At 44.0% G+C, this 26,518-nt stretch overlaps 1 protein-coding gene across 3 annotated transcripts in view; it reads right to left on the bottom strand.

The window, feature by feature from the left end:
• MEI4 (meiotic double-stranded break formation protein 4) overlaps positions 1-26,518 on the bottom strand; it is an 82,901-nt gene that overhangs the window by 5,675 nt on the left and 50,708 nt on the right. For 2 of the 3 annotated variants that reach the window (XM_030195625.1, XM_030195626.1), the window contains exon 4: positions 16,058-16,189. The exons of the other annotated variant lie outside the window; for it this stretch is intronic. In XM_030195625.1, coding sequence (XP_030051485.1) covers positions 16,058-16,189 — 132 coding nt within the window. The remainder of the gene's footprint in view (positions 1-16,057; positions 16,190-26,518) is intronic. 3 annotated transcript variants of the gene reach the window in all.

Genomic DNA, 26,518 nt, shown 5'->3' with positions numbered 1-26,518 from the left:
GTGCATGTCAGATGCTGACAGGTCAGATACAGTCTGACAGGCCTTCTTCTTATTTGCAGATCCCGAGCATACAGGTGGCATGGATAGTGGTGATGTTGTGAACCTCACTGAAGAGGGGTACAGCACCACCCTCCCCCCCCCCCAAAAAAATGTTGACAACTGTACCACCCCCATTCTGTCCTCCATACCCTTATTGACTGCTGTACCTCCGCCACCCTTGTTGAACAATCCACCTCTCCTATTCCTTCCATCCCCACCCTCGACTGCTCTACCTCCTCCATACCTGCTCCCCCCTCCATACCTTAGCAGAGAAAAGTTCATGGAGACGGTAGCTGCTGTGCATGAGAGGGAAAACACTTGTGCACCTTTCCCAGGTGTTTGTGTATCTCTCCTCCCATGTAGGTCCGGCTTATCCTCTCTCCTCCCCAGGGCTCCTGTCCTCCTCCCTCCCCTGCCCCCATTGTGAACCCCAACCTTCACTCCCATCTCATTCCCTCAAAAAACTTCCCCCTTGTATAAATTCCCACAAAACATATTTGTAAATATTCAATAAAGAGAAGTTTATAATCGTTCAAAATATGTGCTCTTTTTTGTGACCATATAGGACAGGGTAGGCAGGTAAGCCATGGCTGAAGTAATAGGAGTTGGGTACTCCTGTGCCTAAAGTAATGTGTGTTTGTGTGTGTGTGGGTATGTTATTTTCTAAAATACTATAAGAATTCTACACTGTTTTTTATGCACAGCACAAAGCGTGCCTCTATTAAAAAAAAAACAAAAAACACAAAAAAACCCAATGATGTTATGCCGTTATGAAAACATCACAAGGACTTATGTTACATATGACATACACAATACATAGTAACATACTAAATGATGGCAGATAAAGACCTGTACGGTCCATCCAGTCTGCCCAACAAGATAAACTCATTTACATGGTATGTGATACTTTATATGTATACCCGACTTTGATTTGTCCTTGCCTTTCTCAGGGCACAGACCATAGAAGTCTACCCAGCACTGTTCTTGTACTAAGTTCTGAAGCTAACATCGAAGCACCTTAAAATTTACACTCCAGCCCATCCCTATCTATTCAGTCACAATCAGGGCATAGACCGTAGAAGTCTGCCCAGCTCCCATTTTGTTTCCCAATTACCAGCATCGCCACCCAAACTCCGCTAAGATTCCGCGGAACCATTCCTTCTAAACAGGATTCCTTTGTGTTTATCCCACACATGTTAGAATTCCATTACCGTTTTCATCTCCACCACCTCCCGCGGGAGGGCATTCCACATATCCACCACCCTCTCCGTGAAAGGTTACAGCAGGTGAGCCTGCCAAAAAATCCTGGGAAGGTTTCATTGTCTTACAAACTGGGAAGGTTTCATTGTCTTACAAACCAGCACATGCATTGTATGCGTTTGTCTCACACATGTTATTTGTTTTCATGTCTCGCTGCAACTGGAGAAATAGATGGTGGATTCTACTTGGGACATCTGGACTTTGAATATGAGCTGAGGTGAGCTGACAACCCAGGGGAGCCAAGGCGACCAATGATCTCGCCTTCTGCCCGTCCCCACGTGTTCCGTCCTTTGGTGGACTTGGAAGACATGTCAGACAGGAAAGTTGTGGATGATTACCGCCTGACCTGAACAGCTATATATGAGCTCTATGAGTAGATCCGAGCTGATATAGACCCAGCCATGGCGAGACCCCATACAGTACCTGGCCTGGTGAAGTTGCTGATTGTCCCGCAGTTCCTTGCTACAGGGACATTCCAGCACGTTTAAGGGAGTAACAGCGGCGTGGACCAGCCTACAGTATCAAGACATCTTATCTCCCTCCACTCCCATATTCTCTTTCTCCTCCTCTCTTGCTTACCCCCCCCCCCCAACCCCATTCCTTCTCCCCTTTTTCTTATTTCCATTGATGTGCTATGCCCTTATATTTTTATTTGGTACTGTTGACCTCCTTGGCCAATCCCTATGCTGTATATCAAGCGTGCAAAGTACCACAAGTGCACAGTCTAACCCATGACTTTACATTTAATCTGTGTTGAGGTTATGGTTGGGCTACAGAGAATATAGGGTTTAGAAAGAAAAAAAAGAAAGAAAGAAAGACAAAAATAGACCATATTTGAACTTTGTCTGCATCAAAAGTGTCCTAGGCGCCTCTGGCCAAGAACTTACAACACGCCTTCTGCTGCTTGACCAGCATGCAGATTCGGCCTGATCCGGTGGGAGAGAATCCGCCAAATTAGACATACTATGCACCACAGACCACAAGTACAGGCTTGTATAGAGCTGGTATAATTGAATATGAGAGATGAGCATGAAGACCTGATGCATCTTTTGCTCAAAAGAATCCAACGTTCTAGTTTCTCTGCCAGGGGGCACAAAATCATAGTCCCTAGAGTGTGGATTCCACCACTAAGGAATGATGAGGCAACCGGGGCCTATCAAACCCAAGGGAAGACTGAATCCAGTATATAGTATCAGTTTTTTTAGGGAGGGCAGGGACCCGACAGAGGGGACTCCCAGATCTTCACTTGAATGTCACATAAGATATCACGAAGTGGGACCATCACAGCTTCTTTAGAATAGGACTCGTAGTCCAGGACCTTGAATATCTTAGCCTTGGGCTCGTTCTCCACTCCCAAAGGAATTGGAATGGTAGCAGCTATTTCCTTGATAAAAGAGGGGAAGGAAATAATTTCAGCTGGAGACTCTCTTTTCCTGTAGAGGGAAGAAATCAGATGGTATGCAATAGGACTCTTCCTCCGAGAAGTACCGTGGGTCCTCATCTTATGGGAATAAGTGCTCCTCATCGGTGTCAGTCACTTAAGCTAAACAGATGTTAACACAAGACATTCAAATCGGCTTAAAAAATAAATGAAACCTAGCCTCGCAGCACCGATAAATGACTGTACTGCAGTCCAGGCCAAATTACGCAGCTATCAAGAGCTGGCAAGATCCCCAAAAAAGTACAAAACATTTTATGATGCTTATCCCAGAAATAAGCAGTGGAACAACCTGATTTCTTATGTTCTTGTTAAATATCTTTCTATGCTGCAGTGCATGGTACAATTAATAAGTATATGCCAGTAACACTGTTTGACATTGAATACTGTCTGTTCTCTGGTGAATTCTAGGGTATTGGGGGGGGGGGGGGGGGGGGTGCAGAGAAAGCAACTGTCTCTTTTGATGCCACCCATCTACACTTTCCCAGAAATCTGATTTTACATACTCAAGAGCTCAGCCTCACAAAACAAACTCCAGATACCTAAAGGTGTACCAACCCTGCCCCCTTCAGGGCATGAGCAGTCACAGGGCAGATAGGGTGAACCACAAGGTTATACACAAATGCAACTGGAAAGGTGAAAAGGGAAGGTAAAAATACATGTGCAATGAGTCAAGAAAAAATTATTATATAAAGCTTAAGAAAACAGGAAATAAAGAACAGACATAGGAGGATATTAGAAATGGAACAAGACAATTTGATAGAGATCAAGCACAAGATGTGAAAAGCATATTCATAAAGGTTTTTTTCAGTACTATCAGACTAAAAATCAGTGAAGGAGGAAATTAGAACATTATAGAATGGAAAATAAAATCACAGAAGGTAGTAAAACGGTTAAAGTATTAAATTAGTATTTCACTGATGTATTATATTATTGACATATATGTCATAGCCAGTATTTCAGTTAACCTCTCAAGACACAAAATGCATGTTTTGACAACTTCATTTGAGTAAAGGACAATATTCATATTGAAGTTATAAGGAATAGAGCACCAAAGGCAAAAAACAAAATAGAAAAAAAACCTGTTTTAGAGACTCACATTAAATTCTTGGGCTCAATTTCTGTCTCGCAGGTCAGCAGGGGATCATGGCAATGTATTCAGAGCTCTGAAAGGGATTCACTGTCTGACTTACAGATATTCCAAGATCTGAAGGGAATCTTGGTTTATGCCACTTAGCTAGATGTTCGTTGCTGCAATAGCCGAGCTAAATGGTGGAGAATAAATTTAAGTGACTATAAACGGAGGCTCATGTTATAATAATTTTGTTTTGCAGCCAATCTGGACTCATTTGCATGCAGGGCTGGGGCAAGAGTGTTAGATACATCAGACAAACCGTCAATCTAACTCTCTCCTCCCCTACCCTGGCTTCCACATCTACCTACCTGTGGAACCTCTAACATAGCATCACCCTGTGCCCAACACTCCCCTCTCTCTATTCCCCTCTAACAGTAGGCCATCAGGTACAGTTATTTTGATTGCACCTGTGCTCTTCTAGAGCCAATCAAAAGCTCATCCCTGGCTTTTACTGGAGAACCGGCTAGGACTTAGGAGCTCTTTGCTGCATCAGACAGGTCTGGGCCAACCAGGAAGCGCGAGAGGTAGAAGGGCCCTTGCCCAGCACATTGCTTACCCAGCAGATGCCTGATCCTCCCAGGGGAGCCAATGAGGCCAGCAGCACCACCCTCAATACCAGCCACAAGTGGCAACAGTGCCCACACCACCCAGCCTAGTTTCACAGCAACTTCCTCAGCTACGGCCAAGCAACCAGCATGAAATGTGGCACACATGGGACTTACAGGACCCCAGGCCGGTGGGTCTAGTTTGCAGCCAGGACTCTCTGAGGCAGCACACACTGCCATGATGGGTGCAGGGCCTAGCAGCAACTCAAACACATAGCCAACCAGGTGGCCCGGTTTCCATGGGGCAGCAGAAGTAGTTGCTTCTGAGGGCAGTGGTTGCCCCACAAGCGAGACTCAGACACTGTGCTTGCTCATGCAAGGCCTGGACCATCCCTAACAGCTAGAGGGAGGGGTGGTAGAGGTGGTTCCCAGAGGGGTCAGGGGAGGGGTACAGTAAGGTAGGGCTGTGAGGCAAATACATACCATGTTGTGGTGGTGTGTGCAGGGGGGGACAGGGGAAGGAGTGTAGGGTGGTAGTGGTTGGGATATACTATGATATGGTGAGCATAAATAAATACTGCACTGGCCTTTACTGGAAATTGGTCTGTATGAGTCTTTGTCTGGCACAGACCCCCAGCTGATGTGGTTCCTGGTTAGCTCTGTGGGTAGGGGGAGGGAAGGTGGGGACATTATCCTCTTGCTGTCTGGTGCTACTGCTGTATGTCCTCTGGCAGAGGCTGTCTTCATTGTAGTGCGAAGTTGTGCAGCAAGCAGCAGGCCATGAATATCTTGGCAACCTTTTCTGGGCAGTAGAGGCGCTCCCTTCCGGAATGGTCCAGACATCTTAATCCATGTTTCAGCTGGTCATAGATGCGCTCAATGATAGTGCATGTGTCCTTGTGGCTCTTGTTATATTCTTCCTCTTCCTCACTTTGGGAGTGGACAATGGGAGTCATTAGCCAAGTTTGCTAGGGGTAGCCTCTGTTACTTGTGGGTGAAGCAGGATTCACAGACATGGGTGTATATTTGTATGTGGACCATGTGAAGTGTGGGTCATGGGTGTGGGTTCTGGGGACATCTTGAGGGAGGGTGGTGATGTAAGGGGGGAGTGGGTATGTGGATTAGGAATCCCAGTACTGTTTACAAAGAAGCCAGCCACCGGTGATCTCCCCTCAAACCTGTGGTAGATTCCTGAATGCTGCAGGATATATGCATCGTGGATGACCCCCGGGTATCAAACACATATCTACAATCTTCCCCTGGGCATCATAAAAGACCTATATGTTCATGGAGTGATATGATTTTCTGTTCCTATAGGTCGCCTCATGTGCCCGGGGGGCCTGAATGTCACGTGTGTGCAGTCGATGATGGTAATGACTGACGGAAAGTGGTCTATGGAGTAGAACTGATCCATGTTGTTCTGAAGGGTCTAGGTGGTAGTGAGGAAGGTAATATAGTCTGAGATGTGGATAAGGAAGGCATTGAGAAACTGGGCAAGACAATTGGAGATGGCAGGCTGGATAAGGCCTGTATTGACTGCTAGCACTGATTGAAAAGTTGCAAGAAAGGTGAGGGAGGCCATGATTTTAAAGTGGATTGATACTGGATTATTCTTGTGTGCCCTGGCCTTGAAGAGGCATTGCAAATGGTCACAGAGGTGTTGTATGGCAGCCCTATCAAAGAGGTATAGGGCATTGCTGATCAGTGAAGTCCATGAAGCAGGTCCTGGGTCTAAATACTCTGGGGTTGGGGTATCTTCTCCTGGGCTTCCCCTCCAAACTCTCATCCACTTCCAGCAAAGTGTCAGCCACAACAGCATTCATCTCATCCATGACAGATGTGCAGGTGGCCCACCAACACAGGTGAAAACCCACTAAGCCCATTAATACTACTGTACACTCCTTCACCTACTGCACCCAGTGAGACCCAGCAACCAGCACTCATTCTCCCAGCACCATCAAACAGTCCTCACACAAACAGCAGCTACACAAAGCACAGTGACAAATTGGGAGTGAACAAACAGAGGAACAATAAGAGACAGAAGACAATCAGGTAGAGGGTTTGAATGGGAGGTGTGGGTGTTTTGGGGCAGTGAGGGTTTGATGGGGGAAGGGGGCCAGATAGAGAGTAAGAGATGGGTGTGGCTGGGAAGTTGGCAGGCATCGACAAGGACTTGAGGAGTAGAGACACAGAAGATGCAAGGCAGGAATTTGAGGGTCAAAAGGTTCATACAGGGGCAAACAAAAAACGGTAACAGACCACTCAGCAACTCTCCACTCTTTTTCACAAACCAACAATTCCACCTCTGTACTCTCCAAGTCAGCAAAATCACAAAGGGGTCCAAAGTCAAGTTTGGTATTCAGCTAGTTGCTTTTAAAGCTGATCTAATTCACAACGTTTTTCTTTCTGGCAGAAGGAAATCATTTTGCTATTTGTTACTGTACTGTTCTAGGCAAAGTATACTGTTGAAGGCAAAGTATAGTGTAGCTTAAACAGTCAGTATAAATCATCCCCAAGCAGAATCTTCACCAGTAGACTCTCAATTCTTAAGCAAATCTTCTTTATTGTAGTACTCAGAATAAACAAAGAAATTCCAACTTACAGTTCAGTTGCTTGTAAAAGAATTGTGACCTTCTGCCCATAGAGTCTGTATCTAGCCACCTCAGAGGCAAGGAGATGGCCAGAACCTCAGCCTAGCTGAGAGGAAAAGCTGTAACACTCAAGGAAAATAAGGGGGAGAACTCAGAGAAAATAAATGGAGAATACTTTGAGAAAAGTCTTGGGAAATGCATTAAGGAGAAAACTTGAGGAATGATGAATGGGGAAATGGTGAAAAATCTTGATGGAATTGCAGTAGATTAAGGAGAGCTCAGCCCCTAGAACAGCTGCTGAGCATAAAGGCATGCTGGGATAAGACTGGGCTCTTTCACAACCCACAGAGGCAGCAACTGCGTTCTATCACAACCCACAGAGGCAAAGAGGTAGGGCTAGCCCTAGCTGATCCAAAAGCCAAAAGGGAAAGCTCACCAGGAGTGAATCATAGGAACTGAAAACTATAGGAAAAGCAGTCCTAATACACAGTGCTCTTTCATAGCCCACAGGCAGCAGTGGGGCTCTCTCACAGCCCACAGAGGCAGCAACTGCGTTCTATCACAACCCACAGAGGCAAAGAGGTAGGGCTAGCCCTAGCTGATCCAAAAGCCAAAAGGGAAAGCTCACCAGGAGTGAATCATAGGAACTGAAAACTATAGGAAAAGCAGTCCTAATACACAGTGCTATTACATAAAAAATGCAACTAAATACAAATAATACTCATTAAATATACATCAACAATATACCCTGCCTCCATGAATACGGGGGCAAACACTCCCCAATTGGTATCAGTAGATACCACTATTTTCCTTCTATAAACATTATAAGCACTCCAAAGTCCAATTATTTCTGGATCTTAAACTTGGCAACTTCTTGCTAGTCTCCAGTTCACTGTTGCTCTAGCGACTTCTCTCCTGCAGTCTTGCAGGAGCTGAAATGAGAGACAGACAACAAAACAACAAACAACACAATAGAGAAAAGTCTTTGAGTATCTGGAGTGGACAATGGTCCACAGAGACCTCATTTCTTTGTGGTTTGGATCACTAGCTCAGTGATGGCATGGCACTGCTGAAGAAGTTCCTTGTCTTCCAGGGAAGTCTTGTGTCGAAATAACCAAGTGGTGCCAAGTTGTCACTGATGATCTACAGTTCTGTATCTCTGATGGTACTTTGATGATAGTTTTCCGGTGTTTTATCAGCTGGTTGATGAAGTGAAGATGCAATCTCTTTGTGAGAGGTAGTGCTGAGTGCTTCAGGGATGTAAGTGCATGGAATATGCAGTTGTTATTTAGAGAATCTTTTCATTTCTCCATATTCTTGTCAAATTTCTAGTGGTAATGGAACATTCCACTCATCAGTACTTTGGGAAAGCTCTCTCAGTACAGAACTTCCTTGAATGGTGACTAGAGCCACAGGCCCCAGAGGATCATACAGACTATTTATGGTAGACAAGACTACTACTACTACTACTTAGCATTTCTATAGCGCTGCCAGGGTTAAACATGGGGAAGGACAGTCCCTGCTCAAGAGAGCTTACAATCTAAAGGTAACAAACTATGTAGTAAGTGTAGGTATCATGAATGGGGAAGGTGGTTAGGCGCCAAAAGCAAGGGAGAAGAGATGGGCTTTGAGTAAGGACTTGAAAATGGTCAGGGAGGGCGCATGGCGTATGGGCTCAGGAAGTCTGTTCCAGGCATAAGGTGATGCGAGGCAGAAGGGGCGGAGTCTGGAGTTAGCGGTGGTGGAGAAGGGTACAGATAGGAGTGATTTGTTCTGAGAGCGGAGGTTACGGGTGGGAACATACGGGGAGAGGAGGGTAGAGAGGTAATGGGGGGCTGCAGATTGAGTGCACTTGAAGGTCAATAGGAGAAGCTTGAACTGTATACGGTAGCGGATCAGGAGCCAGTGAAGCGACTTGAGGAGAGGGGTGATATGAGAGTATTGGTTCACGCGGTAGATAAGACGTGCGGCGGAAATTTGGACAGATTGAAGGGGAGATAGGTGGCTAAGCGGGAGGCCAGCGAGGAGAAGGTTGCAATAGTCAAGACGAGAGGTAATGAGCGAGTGGACGAGGGTTCGGGTGGTCTGTTCAGAGAGGAATGGGCGAATTTTGCTAATATTATAGAGGAAGAAGCGACAGGTCTTAGCTGTCTGCTGGATATGGGCAGAGAAGGAGAGGGAGGAGTCAAAAATGACTCCGAGATTGCAGGCTGAAGAGACGGGGAGGATGAGGGCGTTGTCAACAGAGACGAAAAGTGGGGGAAGAGGAGAAGAGGGTTTGGGTGGAAAGACAAGGAGCTCAGTCTTTGCCATGTTCAGTTTCAGATGCCGGTTGGACATCCAGGCAGCGATGTCTGAAAAGCAGGCCGAAACTTTGGCCTGGGTTTCGACTGTGATGTCGGGAGTGGAGAGATAAAGCTGGGTGTCATCTGCATAGCGATGGTACTGGAAACCATGTGATGAGATCAGCGAGCCCAGGGAAGAGGTGTATATCGAGAAAAGAAGTGGTCCAAGGACAGATCCTTGAGGAACCCCAACAGAGAGCGGGACAGGGGTGGAAGAAGAGCCATTAGAAAATACTCTGAAGGTGCGTTGGGAAAGATACGAAGAGAACCAGGACAGGACGGAGCCCTGGAACCCGAATGAGGACAGTGTGTCGAGAAGTAAATTATGATTGACGGTGTCAAAGGCGGCGGATAGGTCGAGGAGGATGAGGATGGAATAGTGACCTTTGGATTTGGCAAGGAACAGGTCATTGCAGACTTTAGAGAGTGCTGTTTCTGTCGAGTGTAGTGGGCGAAAGCCCGATTGAAGCGGATCGAGGATGGCCTGAGAGGAGAGGAAATCAAGGCAGCGGCTGTGGACAGCGCGTTCAAGTAATTTGGAGAGGAAGGGTAGAAGAGAGATGGGGCGGTAGTTAGAGGGACAGGTGGGGTCAAGTGATGGTTTTTTGAGAAGTGGTGTGACTACAGCATGCTTGAAGGTGTCAGGGACCGTAGCAGTGGAGAAAGAGAGATTGAGGATGTGACAGATTGAGGGGTTAACTGTAGGAGAGATGTTGGTAAGCAGATTGGTGGGAATGGGATCAGAGGAACAGGTGGTGCACTTAGAGGAAGAAAGAAGGCGAGCAGTTTCCTCTTCGGTGATCTCAGGGAAGGAGGAGAAGGAGGCCAGGTTAGGTTGGTTGAGGGAGTGGGTTAAGAAGTCACAGGGAGGAGAAGGCCTGGAAGTGAATTCAAGGTTTATCTTCTGCACTTTGTCGCGGAAGTAGTCGGCAAGTGTTTGAGGAGAGAGTGAGGGGGGGTGGGAGCGGAGGGCACTTTAAGTAGGGAGTTGAGTGTGACGAAGCGGCGACGAGGGTTGGAGCCAAGAGAATTGGTTAATTGAGAATAATATTCCTGTTTGGCAAGGAATAGGGAGGACTGGAAGGAGGATAGCATGAATTTGTAATGGGTGAAGTCTGACAGGGTGCGAGGTTTCCTCCAGAGTCGTTCAGCAGATCGGGTGCAGGAGCGAAGGTAACGGATGCAAGGGGTTAACCAGGGCTGAGGATTAATGCGCTTAGTGGGGCGAGAGACAGATGGTGCTAGGGTATCCAGAGCAGTGGAGAGAATTTCATTGTAGGTAGAGACAGCCGTGTCGACAGATTCAGAAGACGAGATGGAAGGAAGAGATTGGAGATGTGAGAGGATAGGGTAGGGGGGGTTGAGAGCTTGGAGATTCCTGAAGGCAGTGGTTAAAGTTGGGCGAGGTTGAGGGGGTGGGTGATGAAGTGTGAGGGTGATAAGGTGATGATCTGAGATAGGAAGGACTGAGGTGCAGAGATTGGAAGGTGAGCAGGAAGAGAAGAGAACGAGGTTGAGACAATGGCCATTATGGTGAGTAGGGGTGGTAGAGCATAGTTGGAGGTTAAAGGAGGATGTCAGAGTGAGGAATTTAGAAGCGTAGGAGTTGGAAGGGTTGTCAACGTGAATGTTAAAATCACCAAGAATGAGGGTTGGAGATGAGGGATCAAGAAAGACGGTGAGCCAAGCGTCGAAGTCAGTAAGGAATGAAGAGAGGGGCTTATCCGGTAGATGACTGCAACTCTGAGTGGTGTCGGGTAGAATAGACGGATGGCATGAGTTTCGAAGGATGAGAAGCAGTGAGACTGTGGCAGGAGGAGGGGTTGGAAACTACAAGAGGGTGAGAGAAGAAACCCAACGCCTCCACCGCGTGCATCTGTGTGGGGAGTGTGGGAGAAAAGATATCCTCCATGGCATAGGGCTGCGATTGAGGCAGTGTCGTTAGGGGTTCTCCAAGTTTCAGTTAAAGCGAGCAGTTGAAGGGAACGGGAGATGAATAAATCGTGGGTGAAGGAGAGTTTGTTGCATACTGAGTGGGCATTCCATAGGGCACATGAGAAGGGGAGGGAAGCGGGGGGGGGGGAGAAGGGGAATAGAGATGAGATTGGAGGCATTCTGGGATCTGCGTGTACATGGCTTTTTTCGGGTGGAGACTTGAAAGGTGAAAATGTCTCTCTTTAGATCCCAATGTAATCCGAGGCTTCTCTGAAGTGGAGGGGAATCTCTATATGGTCAGTCATTTTGTTCTTCATTTTGCCCTGCATCGATGCCAGGCGAAAGTTAATAACCATAGGTTTGCAATGTCATTTTTCAGTTCTTTTAGTGCTCTGGGATGTACACCATCTGGTGTAGGAGATTTGCTACTCCTGAAGCTCAAATACCGTCACCCAGTTAAAAATACAATCACTCAAAGTACATTAACCCGGTATAATAGGAACTGTACTTCCTCTCTCTTTAATGATGCATGGATTTCAACAACCTATATACATCAGCAGAAACATTGAGATCTATACTTAACCCCATGACCACCAATTAAAAAAACCCCCACCAACTGTGGCATTTAAAACATTCATGTATATTCAACACTGATATGTGCATTGTCATTGGTGCTGAACATACATATAGCCACCAAGTCATATGGATAGTGGGAATATTCAGCTACTATACTTTTTTTTTGTTCTTTCCTGTGTAGCTATATTTCATTGGTGGTAACCTTTCTTGTTTCTATATCCAGATGTGTTGTCTTGGGATAAAATTGTTATAATTATAAATATATAATTAAAAAAATTCAGCTACTATACCTATAACTAAGTAGTTAAAGTCAGGGTGGCATTTTTTTCTATGCTAACTTAAACTGTTTAGCTTTATGGATTACGCTGAATACTGTTTCTATGCATATACCTAGATGGAATGCCTTTGCTTCACCCCATAAAGAGAAACCAATCCCACAAAAAATAGGATTAGTAGTATAATACTCAAAAGGAAAATAATATTTTTAAAATATTTATAAGAAATTTTTTCATAAATTTTTTTTATATATAACAAGAGGGAATTCATTCAAAGATGTTGTCGATAGCATCTGAACGTCACCAATTGCAAAGCAATATTATTTGTAAATAGTTTCAGAACAGCACTGCAAAGTTCAAACAGTGGCAGAGTTGAAACACTTAGCAGCAATACTCCACAGCCCATTCTCTAATGCAGGGTTGACAAACTCAAGCCTCAAGGGCCACAATCCAGTCAGGTTGTCAGGATTTCCACAATGAATATGCATGAGCATGACATCTATTTCCATGCACTGCCTCCATTATATGCAAACAGATCTCATACATACTTATTGTGGAAATCATGAAAACCCAACCTGGCAAGGGCTGAGGTTGGACACCCCTGCTCTAATGGATATTGACTACACTCTGTTACAGCAAGAATTGTCTTTTGTGTCAACATATAAATACGATCCATTTGAAAAAGGACATGGTTCTACACAGGTGACTGATAAATAAATTGAGTGCCCTCAGTACGGGTCTTAGAGTAACTGATTGGGTTAAAATTTAGTTGAATAGAAGGAGACAGAGGGTAGTGGTAAATGGAGCTTGCTCTGAAGAAAGGGATGTTATCAGTGGAGTATTTCAGGGATCAGACCTCAGTCTGGCTCTTTTTAATGTCTTTTTGAGCAATATTTTATTTATTTGTATCCCACATTTTCCCACCTATTTGCAGGCTCAATGTGGCTTACATAGTACCGTAAAGGCTTTCGCCTAGTCCGGTAGAGAAGCAAATACAAGGTGGTAGTGTGGTTGAATAACGGCATTTGCCAAGTCCAGTAAAGAGACAAATATAAGGTGATATTGTGGTCGAATAAAGGTACATGTGTATCAGGTACAATGGGGTCTGATGAGAGGAAAGGTTATATAGTGTTCATTACGAGCTTTGGTTTTGCTGTGTTGCCGAGTGTAGGTATCTATGTTGGGTCGGTGGGGTATGCTTTTTGAATAGGTAGGTTTTCAGTGATTTCCTGAAGTTTAAGTGGTCATAGGTTGTTTTCACAGCTTTTGGCAGTGCGTTCCATAATTGTGTGCTTATATAGGAGAAGCTGGATACGTAGGTTGCTTTGTATTTGAGTCCTTTGCAGTTTGGGTAGTGGAGGTTTAGGTATGTTTGAGATGAACTAGATATGTTTCTGATTGGTAGGTCAATGAGGTTTGTCATATATCCTGGGACTTGGCCGTAGAAAATTTTGTGGACCAGGGTGCAGATTTTGAAGGTGATGCGTTCTTTGATTGGAAGCCAGAGCTGTTTTGCCCGGAGGGGTTTGGAACTTTCGAATTGTGATTTAACAAATATCAATCTGGCTACTGTGTTTTGAACGGTCTGAAGTTTCTTTGTCAGTTGTTCTTTGCATCCTGCATAAATTCCACTGCAATAGTCTGTATGGCTTAGTAACATTGATTGTACAAGGTTGCAAAATATTTCCCTTGGGAAGAAAGGTTTTACGCGTTTAAGTTTCCACATTGAGTGGAACATTTTCTTTGTTGTGGAGTTCACTTGGCTCTCGAATGTGAGGTTGCGGTCGATTGTAACGCCGAGTATTTTCAGACTGCCTGAGATAGGGAGGGTGTGGTCTGGGGTGATTAAGGTTGTGGGTTTGTATCTGTTGTGTTGAGATGAGAGGATAAGGCAGTGTGCTTTTTCAGTGTTCAGTTTCAGTTGAAAAGAATTTGCCCATGAGTCCATGGTGTTCAGACAGAGTTTGATTTCATTGTTGATTTCTGTTAGATCATGTCTGAGGGGAATGTATATTGTGACATCGTTTGCGTAGATGGATGGGTTGAGGCCTTGCTTTGATAAGGACTTGGCCAGTAGGATCATCATTATGTTGAAAAGTGTTGGTGATAGTGGTGATCCTTGAGGTAGTCCACAGTCTGCTTTCCAAGGGGGAGATATATTTAAGTTTGATTTCACTTGGTATGTTCTGGTGGTTAGAAAGCCCTTGATCCAGCTAAGTACATTTCCACCAATCCCTAAGTAGTCTTATTAGTATGTTGTCGTTTACCATGTCGAAAGCGCTCGACATATCGAATTGGAGGAGAAGTATGTTCTTGCTTATAGCTATTTCCTGCATGAATTTGGCCAGGAGAATGATTAGCACAGTTTCGGTACTATGGAGGGGCTGTCTGGTATGGTTAGTCTCTTTGCGGATGATACCAAAACTCAGCAACAGGGTAGACACCCCTGAAGGTGTGAATGGCATGAGGAAAAACTAGCAAAGCTAGAAGAATGGTCCAATATTTGGCAACTAAGATTTAATGCTAAAAAACGCTGGGTCACGCACTTGGGTCACAAGAATCCAGGGAACGGTACAATATAGGGGGTGAAGTGCTTCTATATACGAAGGAAGAGAGGGACTTCTGGGTGATTGTGTCTGATGACCTTAAAGCTTGAAGGATGCTTGGGTGCTTAAAGAGAGGTATGACCAGCAGGAAAAAAGAGGTGATAGTGCCCTTATATAAGTCTCTGGTGAGGCCTCATTTAGAGTACTGTGTGCAGTTCTGGAGACCACACCTACAGAAAGATTTAAACAGGATGGAGTTGGTCCAGAGGGTGGCTACAAAACTGGTAAGCGGTCTTGAACACAAAAAATATAGGGACAGTCTTATGAACCTCAACATGTATATGCTAGAAGAGAGGAGATATGACAGAGAAGTTTAAATATCTCAAGGGCATTAATGTACAGGAAGTGAGCCTTTTTACAACTGAAGGAAACCTTTGGAACGAGGGGGCATACGATGAAGTTAAGAGGGAACAGACTTGGGAAGAATCTAAGAAAGTATTATTTCACAAAAAGGGTAGTAGAAACGTGGAATGGCCTTCCGGTGGAGGTTGTGGAGTTGAGGACTATGTTAGAATTTAAGAAAGCATAGGATAAGCACGTGGGATCCCTTAGGAAAAGGAAGAGTTAGGGGTTACAGAGGATGGGCAGACTGGATGGGCCATTTGGCCTTTATCTGTCATCATGTTTCTATGTTCCATTTTAAATTTAATAGTCTTTTTTCAAGAATGAAGACCATAAACACAGCCTGGATATTAAACACCTTGACTATAGATCAACATGGAATGGACCAGGTCCTATAGATTTTGCAATTGCCATTTGTGAATAACTAATTCTATGGGATTTAACTCGGTTTAAATCAATTAAGAAATTTACCTTTGCTAATTTATCAACAAAACAGTGCATTTATCCATCCATACAGATTTATATGTATACCTCATAGCTCAGCGGCTTATTGAATACTGACCTGACTGTACAAAAAAAGGTACATCAAAAGCAATTACAAAAGGAGATATAATCATACCACGTTCCTACTTTCCTTTCAATGGATAGTTTTTCTAATTTTCAAATTACAGGAGAATATTGGGAACATATAGAGAAACCAGAAGCCAAAATTAAATTTTGTTAGACTCATAACAAACTGGTCTAATTTGTAGTTTCAAATGTGTGACAAAACTGTCCTAATATGCACCCTAAATTCTGTTCATATATTTGTGCGAAAGAGTAGATTTTACTAAAGAATGCTTCAACACATAGGTCATTTTTTTCTATTTCTTAATATCTTGACATCAAAAAAAGACTCAATAGTATGTTTTTAAAGGGTCATTCTGAGTTCCACGCTTCAGGATAGTAACATTGTCAATATTTTTATTACCTGGCATGTATGTAACAACTCATCAGCAAAATGGTTTATTTCATGGAAAAGTAGATCTATCATGTGTTTTCTTAACAAGCTACATCTTCCCAACAGGAAAAGACAATTAATGATGTTATGTTGGACCTGAAACTGATTAGAAAAAAAAAAATAAATGTCTAGTCATTTGTTTTTATTAGAACATATTACTTATTAAGAATGATCAGATAAATTCTCTCTCTTATGACCCCATAAAAGTTGGTGGCATCACATAAATTTGTATTTATTATGGCATAATGGTTCTCTTAAATAAACATATATTTTGCCAGGGGAGCATTAGGGCAAATTTGTTACACTAAGCTTTTAAAGTTTGCGATAGGGTCAGGTCTAGGACCAGCCTGAGCTGGAAGGCCGACTGGCACAGCAATCCACTCATTGAACACTTTCCTCTCTCTCTCTCTCTCTCAACAATGTAGTCTAGGTCAGATTGTAAGTTCTGAACTAAAACTTTTATTGGAGCTTGGATTCTTTAGGCAAAGCTTGGGATGCTATGCAATGTTCAGTAACTATCTACAATAGAAAATAAATTCAACACTTACAGTATGTAGTTAATTTCAGTATAGGGCTTCTCTGGGATAGAGGCTCCTGATGATTTTTTCTTAGCTATTTACCATCTGAGCCCTGCTCCTCGGATGGTCAGTTTGCGGGAAGTCTTTTATATTATGCTAGAGCTCAATGAACCTTTATGCACAGTCATTTTTATGTGGGATCTTTCCCAGACAAGACACTTGTTGCAGATCTTTGTCCTTAGAGATATTGTTGGGACCCTCCTCAGCCCTCTTTGGCTCCTCCAGTCAGACATCCTAACTGCTCCTCTCTCGCTTGCCCTGCAAAGTCAGTAATGGTGGTCTGGTTCACATTCCAGTTTCCACCATGAATCAGCACAACAGCTTAAGTGTGGCTCTACAATCCTCTTCTTTCCTGTGCACTGGTTGGGCTAGCCAGTCACTAGCTCCCCTTGCATAAATTGTGCGGTGGCCAGGGAGCAAGAACCAAAGACAAAAACCTCTCCCTGGGCTTAGAATTTATATTACCTCAGGTTTCCCTCCAAAGGGGTAACTTCTTCTGCCATTGCCATTCAAGGCAGAGGAGCCATCCCTTTTTCTAGAAGGGTCTGGGTAAAAAGGGTCAAGCTTCATTAGCATGGTAGGGCCTTTAGACATCTTTGCACTCCTAAGCAGAGAAGAACCCTAGGGCCACTAGACATGTATCATATTTGAATGCTTATTCCATTGCAATGGTAGAACAGACTGGTATTGGACAGGTAACTGTAAGCCTTATGTCTCATCCCAGGGGACTTGAAAATTATGCTAATAAACTTATAAACAACAATCTTTGTTTTCAAAGCCAATGGGGGCTGTTCCAATATAACATGCTTCCCTTCAGACACCCTGGCATCCTCACTTATTTTCAATGCCTAACAAACTCTTGAAGCCTCATAGTCATCCAGAGCCAGGACAACCAAATTACTTACCTGTAGTAGGTATTTCTCCATGGACAGCAGGATACAGGTCCTCACAGATGGCTGACAAGATCTGACTGAGCTAGCATAGAGAATCTTCCCCAGCTTAGATGACTCTGGAAGCTTTTAAGAAGCATGCACATTCCTGCTCGTTGCTGTCACATGACATGTTTTTCAGTCTCTCATAAACTGTCACGATTGTGACTGTATTCCATGTCTGCACTCACCTTGCCCCCGGATGCCAGGCCCTGTGGTTGCTATGGACTGTTTTTTCCTGGTTCTCAGATATCTTCCAGGTTCCATTCCGGTCCTGATGTTCCAGCACTCCAGACTGGCCCCAAGGTTTCTGCTGCCAAGCCTCACCTGTGGCCTCATATATTTATATTTATTGCATTTGTATCTCACATTCCCCTACCTATTTGCAGGCTCAATGTGGCTTACATAGATGTATTGACATTGTCATATCAGGATATCAGATACAGTCATGTGTAGTGATCAAGGAAGGGAAGAGGGAAGAAGGAAGGGAGAGATTAGGATAGTTATGGAAGGTGGGCTTTCATAATTGAGTGGGTTGGTGAGGTGACGTGGCGAGGTTATAGGTTCTCATTATAGGCCTTGTTGAAGAGGAATGTTTTCAGAGATTTTAGAAAGATAGTTGTTTCGTTGATTGCTTTCAAGTCTGTGGGTAATGCATTCCATAACTGCGTGCTCATGTACGAGAAGGTAGTGGCATGCATCAGTTTGTACTTCAGTCGTTTGCAGTTAGGGTAGTGCAGGTTGAGAAATTTGCGAGATGATCTTGTGGCGTTTCTGGGAGGTAGATCCACGAGGTTTAGCATGTACAGTGGTGGAAATAAGTATTTGATCCCTTGCTGATTTTGTAAGTGTGCCCACTGACAAAGACATGAGCAGCCCATAATTGAAGGGTAGGTTATTGGTAACAGTGAGAGATAGCACATCACAAATTAAATCCGGAAAATCACATTGTGGAAAGTATATGAATTTATTTGCATTCTGCAGAGGGAAATAAGTATTTGATCCCCCACCAACCAGTAAGAGATCTGGCCCCTACAGACCAGGTAGATGCTCCAAATCAACTCGTTACCTGCATGACAGACAGCTGTCGGCAATGGTCACCTGTATGAAAGACACCTGTCCACAGACTCAGTGAATCAGTCAGACTCTAACCTCTACAAAATGGCCAAGAGCAAGGAGCTGTCTAAGGATGTCAGGGACAAGATCATACACCTGCACAAAGCTGGAATGGGCTACAAAACCATCAGTAAGACGCTGGGCGAGAAGGAGACAACTGTTGGTGCCATAGTAAGAAAATGGAAGAAGTACAAAATGACTGTCAATCGACAAAGATCTGGAGCTCCACGCAAAATCTCACCTCGTGGGGTATCCTTGATCATGAGGAAGGTTAGAAATCAGCCTACAACTGCAAGGGGGGAACTTGTCAATGATCTCAAGGCAGCTGGGACCACTGTCACCACGAAAACCATTGGTAACACATTACGACATAACGGATTGCAATCCTGCAGTGCCCGCAAGGTCCCCCTGCTCCGGAAGGCACATGTGACGGCCCGTCTGAAGTTTGCCAGTGAACACCTGGATGATGCCGAGAGTGATTGGGAGAAGGTGCTGTGGTCAGATGAGACAAAAATTGAGCTCTTTGGCATGAACTCAACTCGCCGTGTTTGGAGGAAGAGAAATGCTGCCTATGACCCAAAGAACACCGTCCCCACTGTCAAGCATGGAGGTGGAAATGTTATGTTTTGGGGGTGTTTCTCTGCTAAGGGCACAGGACTACTTCACCGCATCAATGGGAGAATGGATGGGGCCATGTACCGTACAATTCTGAGTGACAACCTCCTTCCCTCCGCCAGGGCCTTAAAAATGGGTCGTGGCTGGGTCTTCCAGCACGACAATGACCCAAAACATACAGCCAAGGCAACAAAGGAGTGGCTCAGGAAGAAGCACATTAGGGTCATGGAGTGGCCTAGCCAGTCACCAGACCTTAATCCCATTGAAAACTTATGGAGGGAGCTGAAGCTGCGAGTTGCCAAGCGACAGCCCAGAACTCTTAATGATTTAGAGATGATCTGCAAAGAGGAGTGGACCAAAATTCCTCCTGACATGTGTGCAAACCTCATCATCAACTACAGAAGACGTCTGACCGCTGTGCTTGCCAACAAGGGTTTTGCCACCAAGTATTAGGTTTTGTTTGCCAGAGGGATTAAATACTTATTTCCCTCTGCAGAATGCAAATAAATTCATATACTTTCCACAATGTGATTTCCGGATTTAATTTGTGATGTGCTATCTCTCACTGTTACCAATAACCTACCCTTCAATTATGGGCTGCTCATGTCTTTGTCAGTGGGCACACTTACAAAATCAGCAAGGGATCAAATACTTATTTCCACCACTGTAGATTGGAGCATCTGCATGAATGATTTTGTGTACAATGGTGCAGATCTTGAACGCAATGCGTTCCTTAAGTGGGAGCCAGTGAAGTTTCTCTCTTAGTGGTTTTGCACTTTCATATTTAGTTTTTCCAAATATGAGTCTGGCAGCCGTATTCTGGGCAGTTTGGAGTTTTTTGATTGTCTTTGCACCCGGCGTACAGTGCATTGCAGTAGTCCAGATGACTTATTACCATTGACTGTACCAGGGTACGGAAGATGTATCTCGGGATGAAAGGTTTTACTCTTTTAAGTTTCCACATGGTGTAGAAAATCTTTTTCATTGTGTTTTTCACGTGGGTGTCAAGGGTGAGGTTTCGATCAAAGGTGACTCCAAGAATTTTCAAGTTTTGTGAGACCGGGAGGGAACAGTATGGTGTGATTATGGTGTTGAAGTTTTTTGTGTTATGTTGTGAGGTGAGTACAAGACATTGTGTTTTTTCTGCATTAAGTTTTAGTTGGAATACATCTGCCCAGGTGTGCATTGTTTGGAGGCTTTGGTTTATTTCGTTGGTGATTTCATTTAGATCATGTTTGAACGGAATGTAGATTGTGACGTCATCTGCATATATTTAGGGGTTGAGGTTTTGATTGGCTAGAAGTTTGGCTAAATGTATCATCTTTAGGTTGAATAAGGTTGGTGAGAGGGGGGATCCTTGGGGGACTCCACATTCAGGTGTCCATGGGGGTGATCTGTCCGCGTTCGTTGTTACTTGGTATGATCTTGAGGTTAGAAATCCTTTGAACCATTTGATAACTGTGCCCCCTACTCCGAAGTATTCTAGTATATGTAATAGTATTTCATGATTAACCATGTCAAAGGCACTGGACATGTCGAATTGTAGAAGGAGTATGTTGTTGCCAGTTGCGATTGCTTGTTTGAATGAGTTCATTGCGGACACTAGAACAGTCTCGGTGCTGTGATTTGACCGAAATCCTGATTGAGATTTGTGCAGAATTGAGTATTTAGGTATTCAGTGAGTTGTTTCGTCACTATGCCTTCCATGAGTTTGGTTATGAGTGGAATAGATGCTACTGGGCGATAGTTGGTTAGGTCCATTGTGCTTTTCTTAGCATCTTTCAGTAATTGCCTTTATTAAGCTCCTGGGAATTGTAAGACTTGCCTTTGCAACAGAGGTCTTCAGATGTGCTTTCGTCTGGGAGTGTTTGTTGCTGCAGTAGCTCTGCTAGTTCTTTTCTTGTGTGTCTTTAGCTTTAGTTCCTTACTGTTTGTATCTGCCTTGTTGGTCTTCAGCCCTAGCTTCCTTACTGTTGTATCTGCCCTGTGTGTCTTTAGCTTTAGTTCCTTACTGTTTGAATCTGCCTTGTTTGTATTCAGTCCTAGTTTCTTTACTGTTGTATCTGTCCTGTGTGTCTTTAGCTTTAGTTCCTTACTGTTTGAATCTGCCTTGTTTGTATTCAGTCCTAGTTTCTTTACTGTTGTATCTGCCCTGTGTGTCTTTAGCTTTAGTTCCCTGCCTGCTTGTACCACCCTGTTTGTCCTTAACTTCTGCCCTACCCTGCTTGTGTCTGCCTTGTCTGAAAATCCCAAATCCTGTTCAGCCAAATCACGTCCGTTTCAGCTTTTGGTTCCAGTCCAGTCAAGCCAAGCTTGTTCCAGTATCCCAGGGGTAGGCAATTCCGGTCCTCGAGAGCCGCAGGCAGGTCAGGTTTTCAGTATCTCCACAATGAATATGCAGGAGATAGATTTGCAAGCATTGCCTCCATGGTATGCAAATCTATCTCCTGCATATTCATTGTGGATATCCTGAAAACCTGACCTGCCTGCGGCTCTCAAGGACCGGAGTTGCTTACCCCTGCAGTATCCGGCTCTAGTCCAGCTAAGCCAAGTCCGTTCCAGCTTTTGGTTCCTGTCCAGTCAAGCCAAGCTTGTTCCAGTCCAGCCAAGCCAAGTCCGTTCCAGCTTTTGGTTCCAGTCAAACCAAGCTTGTTCCAGCATCTGGTTCCAGTCCAGCCAAGCCAGGTTCCAGTTAAGCTAAGCTTGTTCCAGTATCTGGTTCCAGTCCAGCCAAGCCAAGTCTGTTCCAGCAGTTTGGGTGGTTTTCCTGCTGTTGCCGGTCTCTGGCAGCAGCCCAAAGGCTCACTACTCCGGATCACCCTCAGTGGCATGACATAACCTTAATAAAGATGACAACACCTTATAGAGATGATTGAGTATGTAAGTACTTGCATCATGCTGTCCATGGAGAACACCTGCTACAGGTAACTTGTTCTTTTCTGAAAACAAGCAAGATAACAAGTTCTCATAGATGGGATTCCCTAGCTAGAGGTTGCCTTTAACAGAATATAGCAAAAAAAAAAAAAAAAACACAAGGATTTTATTCAGCACACAGATATCAAATACACTTCTAGTAGCAAACAAGCCTTCTTGGTTTTATACAGTTTTTACATTTCTTCTTTGAAGGCAGCCTGAAAAAGAAAAATGGGCATAGGAGGGATGGACTCTAATCCCTAAATAGATTCTGCAAGACCAACTGGACAAACCTATCACACTTGGAAGTCCCTTTCTAAACAACAGTGAGATGTTAATGTACTGTGTCACAGCCTTACAAATCTCCTCAATGTAGGCCAGTCATAAGAAGGCTATCAAAACCACCATGCATCAGACATTATGGGACAGATTCAGTAAATGGCTCTCAAAATTAGTCAGTGTTAAGATCTGTGCTAAGCACCAAGTCTATAAAGTTTGCTTAGCGCTAAGCAATCTAAGAGTGCTTAGTATGGATTCCATCCCAACTTTGGGAGCAAGTACTTACACCTGCTGAAACCTAGTGTAAATCCTCTCACCCGACTGGTGGCAGTTGAGCACATAAATCCAAGTATTCTATAAAATTGCGCCTAATTTCTGGGAATGCCCCTTCTATGGTCACACACCTTTTTGAGTTCCACGCTATGAAATTTAAGCATACATGTTATCGAATAGGGCATAACTCCCATTTTGTCCAATACGTGAAAAGAACAATTATTAATACTCAACTGGCAGAAAGTAGCTTAGGTGCACATCTAGGATCCACATCCAAATTTGGCCAACCTATATAGAATCTGGGGGTATGAACCTTGAATGATCTTCAAAGGTCAGGGCTGCCTAAGTATAAATGAAGGAGATGCAGTCTGCTAGCTAATTAGGAGTTTGCACAATAATGCCAGCTGCAGGTTTATTGGGGTCAAAAACAAACAAAAAGCTGAGTGATTTTCTATGAGCATTAGTCTGTCATTAAAATCATCAAGGTAGCCAATGTAACGTAGATTTATTTTAAAAGGTTCCAGGGGTGATCCGGGAAGTTAAAGACCGGTGTCAATGCAAGGCATAAAAGTGGAAACTATTATAAAGAATAAAATTATGGAACACATAGATAAACATGGCTTAATGGGACAGAGTCAGCATGGATTCAGCTAAAGGAAGTCTTGCCTAACCAATTTGCATCATTTCCTTGAAGGCATGAATAAACATGTTGATAAAGATGAGCCAGTTGAAGTACTGTATCTAGATTTTCAGAAAGCTTTTGACAAAGTTCCTCATGAGTGACTCCTGAGAGAATTAAAGGGTCATGGGATAGGAGGCAATGTTCTGTTGTGGATTAGGAATTGGTTGTTGAAGAGAAAACAGAGGGTAGGGTTAAATGGACATTTTTCTCAATGGAGGAGAGTGAATAATAGAGTGCAGTAGAGATAAGTACTGGACTGGTACTATTTAACATATTTATAAATGATCTGGAAATCAGAACAAGTGAGGTGATTAAATTTGCAGATGACACAAAACTCTGCAAAGTTGTTAAAACATATGCGGACTGTGAAAAATTAGAGGGAGGCCTTAGGAAACTGGAAGACTGGGCATTCAAATGGCAGATGAAATTTAATGTGGACAAATGCAAAGTGATGCACATTATGAACAATAATCCGAATCAGAGTTACCTGATGCTAGGGTCCACCTTGAGAGTCAGCATCCAAGAAAAAGATCTAGTGTCATTGTAAACAATAGGCTGAAATCTTTTGTTCAGTGTGCTTCGGAAGCCAACAAATCAAACAGAATGCTAGGAATGATTAGAAAAGGGATGGCAAATAAGACCAAGAATGCTATAATGCTTTTATATTGCTCCATGGTGTGACCTCAATTCTAGTGAACGGATCTCAAAAAAAGATATAGCAGAATTAGAAAAGGCTCAAAGAAGAACAACCAAAATGATAAAGGCTGAAGAGGTTAGGGCTCTTCAGTTTGGAAAAGGGATAGTTGAGGGAGATACAATTAGGTATACAAAATCCTGAGCAGTGTAGAATGAGTAGAAGTGAATCAGTTTTTTACTCTTGCAAAAATTACAAAGACTAGGGGGCATTCAATGAAGTTACATGGAAATAATTTCCATATAAATAGGAGGAAATATTCTTTCCCTCAACGAATAGAAAAGCTCTGAAACTCGCTGCCAGAGGATGTGGTAACACTGGTTAGCGTATTTGGGTTTAAAAAAGAGTTGGACAAATTCCTAGAGGAATAATCCATAGTCTGCTATTAAGATAGACACGGAGAAGCCACTGCTTGCCCTGAGATTGGTAGCGTGGAATGTTGCCTGGTAATTGTGACCTGGATTGGCCACTGTTGGAAACAGGATTCTGGGCTTGATGGACCTTTGATCTCTCCCAGTATGGCAGTCTGCAGATCGCCTCCCTTCGGGCGTTCCCTCCCTGTGTCCCGCCCTTGCGCAAGTTACGTCAGATGAGGGCAGGACACAGGGAGGGAAGGCCCGAGGGGAAGCGATCTGCAGACTGCTGCTGCTGCGCTTCTTTCACACGGAGCGAGGTTGAGGTGAGATGCTATGATTTGAATTCAGAGGGGCCCAGCCCAGTGGTGGATGGAGGGGAGTGGATGGAGGGGACTGCGGTGCTGGGCCCCCCTTGGAGGCCCGGGCCATTTTGTCCCTCCCCCCCCCCCCCCCCCCCTTGGCGGCCCTGCTCTCAACCCTCTTACATTTCCTGCTGCCTTTTCTTCTTTTTCTGAAATCACTGAAGAGAATATTGCACATTTTTTTTCCTCCTTGAAACTAACTACCTGTCGCTCTGATCCTATTCCCACCCATCTACTTAGCATTATCTCTCCTACCGTCTTCCCTATTATCTGTCATATCCTCCAATCTTCCACTTTTCACTGTGACTGTTCCTCATGCCTTCAAACATGCTGTACTCACACCACTCCTCAAAAAACCTTCATTGGACTCTATCTGTCCTTCCAACTATCAGCCCATCTCCATCCTCCCTTTCCTATCCAAGATACTTGAACGTGCTGTTCACCGCTGTTGCCTTGACTTTCTTTCATCTCAAGCTATTTTTGAACCACTTCAATCTGGCTTTCACCCTCTTCATCCAACTGAAACAGCCCTTGCTAAAGTCTACAATGACCTGTTCCTGGCCAGATCCAAAGGTCTCTATTCTATCCTCATCCTTCTCAACCTATCTACTATTACTACTACTACTACTACTGATGCTTTTGACAGCCTACTCCTTGATACGATGTCCTCACTTGGATTTCAGGGCTCTGTACTTTCCTGGTTTTCTTCTTATCTCTCCCATCATACTTTTAGTGTATACTCTGGTATTCTCCTTCTCTTCTATCCCACTATCAGTTGGTGTACCTCAGGGATCTGTCCTGGAACCTTTTCTTTTCTCCATCTATACTTCTTCCCTTGGTACTCTGAGTTCATCCCATGGTTTTCAGTATCATCTTTATGCTGATGACTCCCAGATCTACCTCTCCACACCAGAAATTTCAGCAGGAATCCAGGCCAAAGTATCAGCCTGTCTGTCTGACTTTGCTGCCTAGATGTCACACCGCCATCTGAAAATAAACATGACCAAGACTGAGCTTCTTATCTTTCCTCCTAAACCAACCTCTCCACTAACCCCATTCTCTACCTCTGTGGATAACATTCTCATTCTCCCTGTCTCATCAGCTCGTAACTTCGGGGTCATTTTCGACTCCTCTCTCTCCTTTTCTTCACATATCATCGCTGCTATTCACAGCACTCCATTTTGACATTTACTGCTCTGTTTAGCACTTTAGGCCCTTTGGTTACAGTTAGTGGAATTTTTCACTGTGTCCTACAGTCTTTTTAAAGACTTGCGCCTGGTTATACATTTAATATAGAACCATAACAACAAACAGACTCCTGACGCAGGCACTATTGCTGAAACATGGTGCCGTGTCGAGTCTACTTCAATAAGGGACCCTTCTTTTAACATCAAATTCCTGTCTCCAATGGTTTTTGGAAGAGTCCTCTTGGTCTTGCTAGTCCTTCACTTCTACATTGTGCTCCTCATAGTAGACCTTGTTTCTCCACCAGGGTGGTTGATTTTTGTCTATAATATCACCAAAATTCATCCTTTCCTTTCTGAGCGCACTACCAGAACCCTTACCCACACTCTTATCACCTCTTGCTTAGACTATTGCAACTTGCTTCCCACAGGTCTCCTACTAAACCATTT

This window comes from Microcaecilia unicolor, chromosome 3 (assembly GCF_901765095.1).
Source record: "Microcaecilia unicolor chromosome 3, aMicUni1.1, whole genome shotgun sequence".
Lineage (NCBI taxonomy): Eukaryota > Metazoa > Chordata > Amphibia > Gymnophiona > Siphonopidae > Microcaecilia > Microcaecilia unicolor.
This window is presented reverse-complemented; position numbering and strand designations above follow the sequence as displayed.